Raw genomic sequence first — 12500 nt, forward strand, 5'->3', positions numbered from 1 at the left:
TTTACCTGTGTGTCGCACTATGTTTCTGTGTTACCTGTGTGTCGCACTATGTTACCTGTGTGTCGCACTATGTTACTGTGTTACCTGTGTGTCACACTATGTTACTGTGTTACCTGTGTGTCGCACTATGTTACTGTGTTACCTGTGTGTCGCACTATGTTACCTGTGTGTCGTACTATGTTACCTGTGTGTCGCACTATGTTACTGTGTTACCTGTGTGTCGCACTATGTTACCTGTGTGTCGCACTATGTAACTGTGTTACCTGTGAGTCGCACTATGTTACTGTGTTACCTGTGTGTCGCACTATGTTACTTTATTACCTGTGAGTCACACTATGTTACTGTGTTACCTGTGTGTCGCACTATGTTACTGTGTTACCTGTGTGTCGCACTATGTTACCTGTGTGTCGCACTATGTTACTGTGTTACCTGTGTGTCGCACTATGTTACCTGTGTGTCGCACTATGTTACTGTGTTACCTGTGTGTCGCACTATGTTACTGTGTTACCTGTGTGTCGCACTATGTTACTGTGTTACCTGTGTGTCGTACTATGTTTTTGTGTTACCTGTGTGTCGCACTTTGTTTTTGTGTAACCTGTGTGTCGCACTATGTTTTTGTGTTACCTGTGTGTCGCACTTTGTTTTTGTGTAACCTGTGTGTCGCACTTTGTTTTTGTGTTACCTGTGTGTCGCACTTTGTTTTTGTGTTACCTGTGTGTCGCACTTTGTTTTTGTGTTACCTGTGTGTCGCACTTTGTTTTTGTGTAACCTGTGTGTCGCACTTTGTTTTTGTGTAACCTGTGTGTCGCACTTTGTTTTTGTGTAACCTGTGTGTCGCACTATGTTTTTGTGTAACCTGTGTGTCGCACTATGTTTTTGTGTAACCTGTGTGTCGCACTTTGTTTTTGTGTAACCTGTGTGTCGCACTTTGTTTTTGTGTAACCTGTGTGTCGCACTATGTTTTTGTGTAACCTGTGTGTCGCACTATGTTTTTGTGTAACCTGTGTGTCGCACTATGTTTTTGTGTAACCTGTGTGTCGCACTATGTTTTTGTGTAACCTGTGTGTCGCACTATGTTTTTGTGTAACCTGTGTGTCGCACTATGTTTTTGTGTTACCTGTGTGTCGCACTTTGTTTTTGTGTTACCTGTGTGTCGCACTATGTTTTTGTGTTACCTGTGTGTCGCACTATGTTTTTGTGTTACCTGTGTGTCGCACTATGTTTCTGTGTTACCTGTGTGTCGCACTATGTTTTTGTGTAACCTGTGTGTCGCACTATGTTTTTGTGTTACCTGTGTGTCGCACTATGTTTTTGTGTTACCTGTGTGTCGCACTATGTTTTTGTGTAACCTGTGTGTCGCACTATGTTTTTGTGTTACCTGTGTGTCGCACTATGTTTTTGTGTTACCTGTGTGTCGCACTATGTTTTTGTGTTACCTGTGTGTCGCACTATGTTTTTGTGTTACCTGTGTGTCGCACTATGTTTTTGTGTTACCTGTGTGTCGCACTATGTTTTTGTGTTACCTGTGTGTCGCACTTTGTTTTTGTGTAACCTGTGTGTCGCACTATGTTTTTGTGTTACCTGTGTGTCGCACTATGTTTTTGTGTTACCTGTGTGTCGCACTATGTTTTTGTGTTACCTGTGTGTCGCACTATGTTTTTGTGTTACCTGTGAGTCGCACTATGTTACTGTGTTACCTGTGTGTCGCACTTTGTTTTTGTGTTACCTGTGTGTCGCACTATGTTTTTGTGTTACCTGTGTGTCGCACTATGTTTTTGTGTTACCTGTGTGTCGCACTATGTTTTTGTGTTACCTGTGTGTCGCACTATGTTTTTGTGTTACCTGTGTGTCGCACTATGTTTTTGTGTTACCTGTGTGTCGCACTATGTTTTTGTGTTACCTGTGTGTCGCACTATGTTTTTGTGTAACCTGTGTGTCGCACTATGTTTTTGTGTTACCTGTGTGTCGCACTATGTTTTTGTGTTACCTGTGTGTCGCACTATGTTTTTGTGTTACCTGTGTGTCGCACTATGTTTTTGTGTTACCTGTGTGTCGCACTATGTTTTTGTGTTACCTGTGTGTCGCACTATGTTTTTGTGTTACCTGTGTGTCGCACTATGTTTTTGTGTTACCTGTGTGTCGCACTATGTTTTTGTGTTACCTGTGTGTCGCACTATGTTTTTGTGTTACCTGTGTGTCGCACTATGTTTTTGTGTTACCTGTGTGTCGCACTATGTTTTTGTGTTACCTGTGTGTCGCACTATGTTTTTGTGTAACCTGTGTGTCGCACTATGTTTTTGTGTTACCTGTGTGTCGCACTATGTTTTTGTGTTACCTGTGTGTCGCACTATGTTTTTGTGTTACCTGTGTGTCGCACTATGTTTTTGTGTAACCTGTGTGTCGCACTATGTTTTTGTGTTACCTGTGTGTCGCACTATGTTTTTGTGTTACCTGTGTGTCGCACTATGTTTTTGTGTTACCTGTGTGTCGCACTATGTTTTTGTGTTACCTGTGTGTCGCACTATGTTTTTGTGTAACCTGTGTGTCGCACTATGTTTTTGTGTTACCTGTGTGTCGCACTATGTTTTTGTGTTACCTGTGTGTCGCACTATGTTACTGTGTTACCTGTGTGTCGCACTATGTTACTGTGTTACCTGTGTGTCGCACTATGTTACTGTGTTACCTGTGTGTCGCACTATGTTACTGTGTTACCTGTGTGTCGCACTATGTTACTGTGTTACCTGTGTGTCGCACTATGTTACTGTGTTACCTGTGTGTCGCACTATGTTACTGTGTTACCTGTGTGTCGCACTATGTTACCTGTGTGTCGCACTATGTTACTGTGTTACCTGTGTGTCGCACTATGTTACTGTGTTACCTGTGTGTCGCACTATGTTACTGTGTTACCTGTGTGTCGCACTATGTTACTGTGTTACCTGTGTGTCGCACTATGTTTTTGTGTTACCTGTGTGTCGCACTATGTTTCTGTGTAACCTGTGTGTCGCACTATGTTTTTATGTTACCTGTGTGTCGCACTTTGTTTTTGTGTTACCTGTGTGTCGCACTATGTTACTGTGTTACCTGTGTGTCGCACTATGTTACTGTGTTACCTGTGTGTCGCACTATGTTACTGTGTTACCTGTGAGTCGCACTATGTTACCTGTGTGTCACACTATGTTACTGTGTTACCTGTGTGTCGCACTATGTTACTGTGTTACCTGTGTGTCGCACTATGTTACTGTGTTACCTGTGAGTCGCACTATGTTACCTGTGTGTCGCACTATGTTACTGTGTTACCTATGTGTCGCACTATGTTTCTGTGTTACCTGTGTGTCGCACTATGTTACCTGTGTGTCGCACTATGTTACTGTGTTACCTGTGTGTCACACTATGTTACTGTGTTACCTGTGTGTCGCACTATGTTACTGTGTTACCTGTGTGTCGCACTATGTTACTGTGTTACCTGTGTGTCGCACTATGTTACCTGTGTGTCGCACTATGTTACCTGTGTGTCGCACTATGTACTGTGTTACCTGTGTGTCGCACTATGTTACCTGTGTGTCGCACTATGTTACTGTGTTACCTGTGAGTCGCACTATGTTACTGTGTTACCTGTGTGTCGCACTATGTTACTGTGTTACCTGTGTGTCGCACTATGTTACCTGTGTGTCGCACTATGTTACTGTGTTACCTGTGTGTCGCACTATGTTACCTGTGTGTCGCACTATGTTACTGTGTTACCTGTGTGTCGCACTATGTTACTGTGTTACCTGTGTGTCGCACTATGTTACTGTGTTACCTGTGTGTCGTACTATGTTTTTGTGTTACCTGTGTGTCGCACTTTGTTTTTGTGTAACCTGTGTGTCGCACTATGTTTTTGTGTTACCTGTGTGTCGCACTTTGTTTTTGTGTAACCTGTGTGTCGCACTTTGTTTTTGTGTTACCTGTGTGTCGCACTTTGTTTTTGTGTAACATGTGTGTCGCACTTTGTTTTTGTGTTACCTGTGTGTCGCACTTTGTTTTTGTGTAACCTGTGTGTCGCACTTTGTTTTTGTGTAACCTGTGTGTCGCACTATGTTTTTGTGTAACCTGTGTGTCGCACTATGTTTTTGTGTTACCTGTGTGTCGCACTTTGTTTTTGTGTAACCTGTGTGTCGCACTTTGTTTTTGTGTTACCTGTGTGTCGCACTTTGTTTTTGTGTAACCTGTGTGTCGCACTATGTTTTTGTGTAACCTGTGTGTCTCACTATGTTTTTGTGTTACCTGTGTGTCGCACTATGTTTTTGTGTAACCTGTGTGTCGCACTTTGTTTTTGTGTTACCTGTGTGTCGCACTTTGTTTTTGTGTTACCTGTGTGTCGCACTTTGTTTTTGTGTTACCTGTGTGTCGCACTATGTTTTTGTGTAACCTGTGTGTCGCACTATGTTACTGTGTTACCTGTGAGTCGCACTATGTTACTGTGTTACCTGTGTGTCGCACTATGTTTTTGTGTAACCTGTGTGTCGCACTATGTTTTTGTGTAACCTGTGTGTCGCACTATGTTTTTGTGTTACCTGTGAGTCGCACTATGTTACTATATTACCTGTGTGTCACACTTTGTTTTTGTGTTACCTTTGTGTCGCACTATGTTTTTGTGTTACCTGTGTGTCGCACTATGTTTTTGTGTTACCTGTGTGTCGCACTATGTTTTTGTGTTACCTGTGTGTCGCACTATGTTTTTGTGTTACCTGTGTGTCGCACTATGTTTTTGTGTTACCTGTGTGTCGCACTTTGTTTTTGTGTAACCTGTGTGTCGCACTATGTTTTTGTGTAACCTGTGTGTCGCACTATGTTTTTGTGTAACCTGTGTGTCGCACTATGTTTTTGTGTAACCTGTGTGTCGCACTTTGTTTTTGTGTTACCTGTGTGTCGCACTATGTTTTTGTGTTACCTGTGTGTCGCACTTTGTTTTTGTGTAACCTGTGTGTCGCACTATGTTTTTGTGTTACCTGTGTGTCGCACTTTGTTTTTGTGTTACCTGTGTGTCGCACTTTGTTTTTGTGTTACCTGTGTGTCGCACTTTGTTTTTGTGTAACCTGTGTGTCGCACTATGTTTTTGTGTTACCTGTGTGTCGCACTATGTTTTTGTGTTACCTGTGTGTCGCACTATGTTTTTGTGTAACCTGTGTGTCGCACTATGTTTTTGTGTTACCTGTGTGTCGCACTATGTTTTTGTGTTACCTGTGTGTCGCACTATGTTTTTGTGTTACCTGTGTGTCGCACTATGTTTTTGTGTAACCTGTGTGTCGCACTTTGTTTTTGTGTAACCTGTGTGTCGCACTATGTTTTTGTGTAACCTGTGTGTCGCACTTTGTTTTTGTGTAACCTGTGTGTCGCACTATGTTTTTGTGTAACCTGTGTGTCGCACTATGTTTTTGTGTAACCTGTGTGTCGCACTATGTTTTTATGTTACCTGTGTGTCGCACTTTGTTTTTGTGTAACCTGTGTGTCGCACTATGTTTTTGTGTAACCTGTGTGTCGCACTATGTTTTTATGTTACCTGTGTGTCGCACTTTGTTTTTGTGTAACCTGTGTGTCGCACTTTGTTTTTGTGTAACCTGTGTGTCGCACTATGTTTTTGTGTAACCTGTGTGTCGCACTATGTTTTTGTGTTACCTGTGTGTCGCACTATGTTTTTGTGTTACCTGTGTGTCGCACTATGTTTTTGTGTTACCTGTGTGTCGCACTATGTTTTTGTGTTACCTGTGTGTCGCACTTTGTTTTTGTGTAACCTGTGTGTCGCACTATGTTTTTGTGTTACCTGTGTGTCGCACTATGTTTTTGTGTTACCTGTGTGTCGCACTATGTTTTTGTGTAACCTGTGTGTCGCACTATGTTTTTGTGTTACCTGTGTGTCGCACTATGTTTTTGTGTTACCTGTGTGTCGCACTATGTTTTTGTGTTACCTGTGTGTCGCACTATGTTTTTGTGTTACCTGTGTGTCGCACTATGTTTTTGTGTTACCTGTGTGTCGCACTATGTTTTTGTGTTACCTGTGTGTCGCACTATGTTTTTGTGTTACCTGTGTGTCGCACTATGTTTTTGTGTTACCTGTGTGTCGCACTTTGTTTTTGTGTAACCTGTGTGTCGCACTATGTTTTTGTGTTACCTGTGTGTCGCACTATGTTTTTGTGTTACCTGTGTGTCGCACTATGTTTTTGTGTTACCTGTGTGTCGCACTATGTTTTTGTGTAACCTGTGTGTCGCACTATGTTTTTGTGTTACCTGTGTGTCGCACTTTGTTTTTGTGTTACCTGTGTGTCGCACTATGTTTTTGTGTTACCTGTGTGTCGCACTTTGTTTTTGTGTAACCTGTGTGTCGCACTATGTTTTTGTGTTACCTGTGTGTCGCACTATGTTTTTGTGTTACCTGTGTGTCGCACTATGTTTTTGTGTTACCTGTGTGTCGCACTTTGTTTTTGTGTTACCTGTGTGTCGCACTATGTTTTTGTGTTACCTGTGTGTCGCACTTTGTTTTTGTGTAACCTGTGTGTCGCACTATGTTTTTGTGTTACCTGTGTGTCGCACTATGTTTTTGTGTTACCTGTGTGTCGCACTTTGTTTTTGTGTTACCTGTGTGTCGCACTTTGTTTTTGTGTAACCTGTGTGTCGCACTATGTTTTTGTGTAACCTGTGTGTCGCACTATGTTTTTGTGTAACCTGTGTGTCGCACTATGTTTTTGTGTTACCTGTGTGTCGCACTATGTTTTTGTGTAACCTGTGTGTCGCACTATGTTTTTGTGTTACCTGTGTGTCGCACTTTGTTTTTGTGTAACCTGTGTGTCGCACTTTGTTTTTGTGTAACCTGTGTGTCGCACTATGTTTTTGTGTAACCTGTGTGTCGCACTATGTTTTTGTGTTACCTGTGTGTCGCACTATGTTTTTGTGTTACCTGTGTGTCGCACTTTGTTTTTGTGTTACCTGTGTGTCGCACTATGTTTTTGTGTTACCTGTGTGTCGCACTATGTTTTTGTGTTACCTGTGTGTCGCACTATGTTTTTGTGTAACCTGTGTGTCGCACTTTGTTTTTGTGTAACCTGTGTGTCGCACTATGTTTTTGTGTAACCTGTGTGTCGCACTATGTTTTTATGTTACCTGTGTGTCGCACTTTGTTTTTGTGTAACCTGTGTGTCGCACTTTGTTTTTGTGTTACCTGTGTGTCGCACTATGTTTTTGTGTTACCTGTGTGTCGCACTTTGTTTTTGTGTAACCTGTGTGTCGCACTTTGTTTTTGTGTAACCTGTGTGTCGCACTATGTTTTTGTGTAACCTGTGTGTCGCACTATGTTTTTGTGTTACCTGTGTGTCGCACTATGTTTTTGTGTTACCTGTGTGTCGCACTATGTTTTTGTGTTACCTGTGTGTCGCACTTTGTTTTTGTGTTACCTGTGTGTCGCACTATGTTTTTGTGTTACCTGTGTGTCGCACTTTGTTTTTGTGTAACCTGTGTATCACACTATGTTTTTGTGTTACCTGTGTGTCACACTTTGTTTTTGTGTAACCTGTGTGTCGCACTTTGTTTTTGTGTTACCTGTGTGTCGCACTTTGTTTTTGTGTTACCTGTGTGTCGCACTTTGTTTTTGTGTAACCTGTGTGTCGCACTATGTTTTTGTGTAACCTGTGTGTCGCACTATGTTTTTGTGTTACCTGTGTGTCGCACTTTGTTTTTGTGTTACCTGTGTGTCGCACTTTGTTTTTGTGTTACCTGTGTGTCGCACTTTGTTTTTGTGTAACCTGTGTGTCGCACTATGTTTTTGTGTAACCTGTGTGTCGCACTTTGTTTTTGTGTAACCTGTGTGTCGCACTTTGTTTTTATGTTACCTGTGTATCGCACTATGTTTTTGTGTTACCTTTGTGTCGCACTTTGTTTTTGTGTAACCTGTGTGTCGCACTATGTTTTTGTGTTACCTGTGTGTCGCACTTTGTTTTTGTGTAACCTGTGTGTCGCACTATGTTTTTGTGTTACCTGTGTGTCGCACTTTGTTTTTGTGTAACCTGTGTGTCGCACTATGTTTTTGTGTTACCTGTGTGTCGCACTTTGTTTTTGTGTTACCTGTGTGTCGCACTTTGTTTTTGTGTTACCTGTGTGTCGCACTTTGTTTTTGTGTAACCTGTGTGTCGCACTATGTTTTTGTGTTACCTGTGTGTCGCACTATGTTTTTGTGTTACCTGTGTGTCGCCCTATGTTTTTGTGTAACCTGTGTGTCGCACTATGTTTTTGTGTAACCTGTGTGTCGCACTATGTTTTTATGTTACCTGTGTGTCGCACTTTGTTTTTGTGTAACCTGTGTGTCGCACTTTGTTTTTGTGTAACCTGTGTGTCGCACTTTGTTTTTGTGTAACCTGTGTATCGCACTATGTTTTTGTGTAACCTGTGTGTCGCACTTTGTTTTTGTGTAACCTGTGTGTCGCACTATGTTTTTGTGTAACCTGTGTGTCGCACTATGTTTTTGTGTTACCTGTGTGTCGCACTATGTTTTTGTGTTACCTGTGTGTCGCACTTTGTTTTTGTGTTACCTGTGTGTCGCACTATGTTACTGTGTTACCTGTGTGTCGTACTATGTTTTTGTGTTACCTGTGTGTCGCACTATGTTACTGTGTTACCTGTGTGTCGTACTATGTTTTTTTGTAACCTGTGTGTCGCACTTTGTTTTTGTGTAACCTGTGTGTCGCACTTTGTTTTTGTGTTACCTGTGTGTCGCACTATGTTTTTGTGTTACCTGTGTGTCGCACTATGTTTTTGTGTAACCTGTGTGTCGCACTATGTTTTTGTGTAACCTGTGTGTCGCACTATGTTTTTGTGTAACCTGTGTGTCGCACTATGTTTTTGTGTTACCTGTGTGTCGCACTTTGTTTTTGTGTAACCTGTGTGTCGCACTTTGTTTTTGTGTAACCTGTGTGTCGCACTTTGTTTTTGTGTTACCTGTGTGTCGCACTTTGTTTTTGTGTTACCTGTGTGTCGCACTTTGTTTTTGTGTAACCTGTGTGTCGCACTATGTTTTTGTGTTACCTGTGTGTCGCACTTTGTTTTTGTGTAACCGGTGTGTCGCACTTTGTTTTTGTGTAACCTGTGTGTCGCACTATGTTTTTGTGTTACCTGTGTGTCGCACTTTGTTTTTGTGTAACCTGTGTATCGCACTATGTTTTTGTGTTACCTGTGTGTCGCACTTTGTTTTTGTGTAACCTGTGTGTCGCACTTTGTTTTTGTGTAACCTGTGTGTCGCACTATGTTTTTGTGTAACCTGTGTGTCGCACTATGTTTTTGTGTTACCTGTGTGTCGCACTATGTTTTTGTGTAACCTGTGTGTCGCACTTTGTTTTTGTGTAACCTGTGTGTCGCACTTTGTTTTTGTGTAACCTGTGTGTCGCACTTTGTTTTTATGTTACCTGTGTGTCGCACTTTGTTTTTGTGTAACCTGTGTGTCGCACTTTGTTTTTATGTTACCTGTGTGTCGCACTATGTTTTTATGTTACCTGTACGTCAGAGTCGGTAAATGCCGTCATAATCCGAGATACAAAGGTTAGCATTCTTGTAAAGTCCGTTCTCTTCACACTCCCAGACCCATCTATAAGGAATACAATATCCACGCTACTCGCACAGCATTCTGTGAGGAAATTAGAGATATGTTACAGGCCGTTCACACTTTACAACTTTTAAGACTGTTGAGTAAATTGTAGATAATTTCTTTTGTTATTTTTTGTAATGGTAGTTTTTTTTATTTTTTGTAATTTTTGTGTTTTTTATTTTGTGTAATGGTAGGTTTTTTTATTTTTTGTAATTTTTGTGTTTTTTATTTTGTGTAATGGTAGGTTTAGTGTAAGGCAGCTTAGGTTTTATTTTTATTTCACAGGTAAATTTGCATTTATTTTAACTAGGTAGTTAGTAAATAGTTAATAACTATTTACTAACTAGTCTACCTAGTTAAAATAAATACAAACTTACCTGTGATATAAAAATAAAACCTAAGCTAGATACAATATAACTATTATTTATATTGTAGCTATCTTAGGTTTTATTTAACAGATACGTATGTATTTAGCTTTAAATAAGTATTATTTAGTTAATAATTGTAACTTTAATTTAGCTCTATTTTAATTATGTTAAAGTTAGGGCTGTTAGGTTTAGGGTTACGGTTAGGTTTAGGGCTTAGTATAGTTTAATTTAGGTTGTTGCGATGTGGGGGGCTGGCAGTTTAGGGGTTAATAGGTTTATTTAGTGGTAGTGATGTGAAAGGCCAGAGGTTTAGGGGTTAATAACTATATTTAGTGGTGGCGATGTCAGGGAGCGGCGGAATAGGGGTTAATAGATTTATTATAGTGTGGGCGATGTTGGGGTGCAGGGGAATAGGGGTTAATAACTTTAGTATAGTGGCGGCGATATCGGGAGAGGCAGATTAGGGGTTGATAGATTTATTTAGGTGGTGGTGATATCGTGAGCGGCAGATTAGGGGTTAATAACATTATTTAGGTGTCGGCGATGTCGGGGGGGCAGCATATTAGGGGTGTTTAGATGTGGGGTTTATGTTAGGTTTAAAAGTAACTTTTTTTCCCCTCATAGACATCAATGGGGCTGCGTTACAGAGCTTTTCATTCCACGATCGCAGGTGTTAGGTTTTTTTGTAACCCGCTCTCCCCATTAATGTCTATGGGGAAAGTGTGCACGAGCACGTCAAAGCAGCGCTTGTTTTTTGTGCAGTATGGAGCTCAACGCAACCATATCGCACGCACAAGCCAGCTGTTTCAAAACTTGTAATGGCTGCACTATAGAGAGTGAAATAACACAACTTTTGTTGTGTTCGTTAAATACCCTCTATCGCGCATAACATAATCTAGCTGTATATTAGATAACTGTCTGCTATATTAAATAAATAACTGTATTGATATTTAAAGTGAATGTACACTTTGATGAAGGAAAGCCCAGTTTTTAAAAATACTATTAAAAACAGGGGCACTTTCATTCATCAAAGTTTAGAAAGCAGCCGTTTTGTTTAAAAGCTTCCCCACCCGCAAAACCTTTCTTCATACATCAGCAATGACTAATCTGGCTTCCTCCAATTCTGCAGTAATATGTGCCCTGAATCATATCATATAAGTGATGCACTCAATATTAAAGGGATATCCACAGATAGGCAATGTATTCCTATTAGATGGAGTAAAATCAAATATATATACAGTATATCTATAATGATATTCATTTCTGCAGAATTACATAAGACTGCTACTCACAGGGTATGTATATGATATAAGATGATAACTGGAAAAGGTGGCAATATTATATCAGAATATGAACTAAAATATTATTATTATTTATTTATTTTTTAAATAATTTTTTTATTGAGGTTTGATATACAATAAAATATAAACAAAACATCAACCACTGCAATGATACAGAAATAAGAATCACATCCAATGTCTTGAGAGAAGTATTATACAATCATACTGATTACATCACAGGATAGTTGAAAGTGTGTATAGAGTGAACCTCACATTTTCAAATCTTTTTCTTTGTTTTGCAACAATTAGAAATAAAGCTCACATAATACATATATATTCTATAACATATGAAGATATAGTAAATGAGCAATAAGCTCTAAGGTAGAGCAACCATGAAGAAGTAAAAAAAAAAAAATTACGTTGTTAACACCAACTAGTATCTCTTATATGAAAATGCAGACTTTGTACAATATTAGTTCTAGATAATACAATTATCGGAATAGCTGAAATTTTGTGAACACAATATTGCTTATATATAATACGTAGAGATATAAATATTAAGACCATAGGTTAATTGCGGTTTTGTTACGAGAGAAACCGCTTTAAAGACTCAGGATGAATCCAGCCTATCCTGAGTACTATAATATGGGGGGGTACGGAGGTCATTATGTATGTTTAACCGGAGCTCCTCTTTTCATAAGTACTTAACGTTAATCGTGTCTTACCCAGTAATTGTGGTATGTGGGGTACACCCTATAATTGCAGTCAGCTCAAAATACTGAACGATGTGTAAAATAAAGCCATAAAATCACTAGTGTCGTGAAGACTAAACTCCACAAGCTGTGACATGGAAATCTACATGATCACTATAATAGCCCAACTGCTACCAGGTCAAGATATGTAGGTAGAGCAGTCGTACAGCATTTATAGATTTAATTAGTATGTGCACCTCACGAGGCTTTTACAAAACAATAAGATTAAGCAAGGGGTAATAACCATCTAATCAGTCATTTCTAAGCCAAGCACATGGCTTTATGGGGAGCGACTGGTTGTTAGGTGACAATCTCCGCCTATTCAAAACATGGTGACATAAAAATTAAGTCCGCCACAGGACACGGCCCTATGCCCTGCAGCAGTAGATATAAGGGTCTAATAGGCAGTTAAGTACATTACATATCTTCCATGATAATACCTCTAGTGTTCAGCAAGTACGCAAGCATCCCCTGTATAGGTTAGTGAGACAAAAGC

The 12500-nt window shown here is 40.1% G+C and overlaps 1 protein-coding gene across 1 annotated transcript in view; it reads right to left on the bottom strand.

Annotated features, from left to right (window-relative positions):
- The window catches only part of LOC128642148 (integrin alpha-M), a 592220-nt gene that overhangs the window by 419741 nt on the left and 159979 nt on the right, over positions 1 to 12500 (bottom strand). The window contains exon 6 of the mRNA XM_053694828.1: positions 9513 to 9643. Coding sequence (XP_053550803.1) covers positions 9513 to 9643 — 131 coding nt within the window. The remainder of the gene's footprint in view (positions 1 to 9512; positions 9644 to 12500) is intronic.

Source organism: Bombina bombina, chromosome 11 (genome assembly GCF_027579735.1).
Source record: "Bombina bombina isolate aBomBom1 chromosome 11, aBomBom1.pri, whole genome shotgun sequence".
Lineage (NCBI taxonomy): Eukaryota > Metazoa > Chordata > Amphibia > Anura > Bombinatoridae > Bombina > Bombina bombina.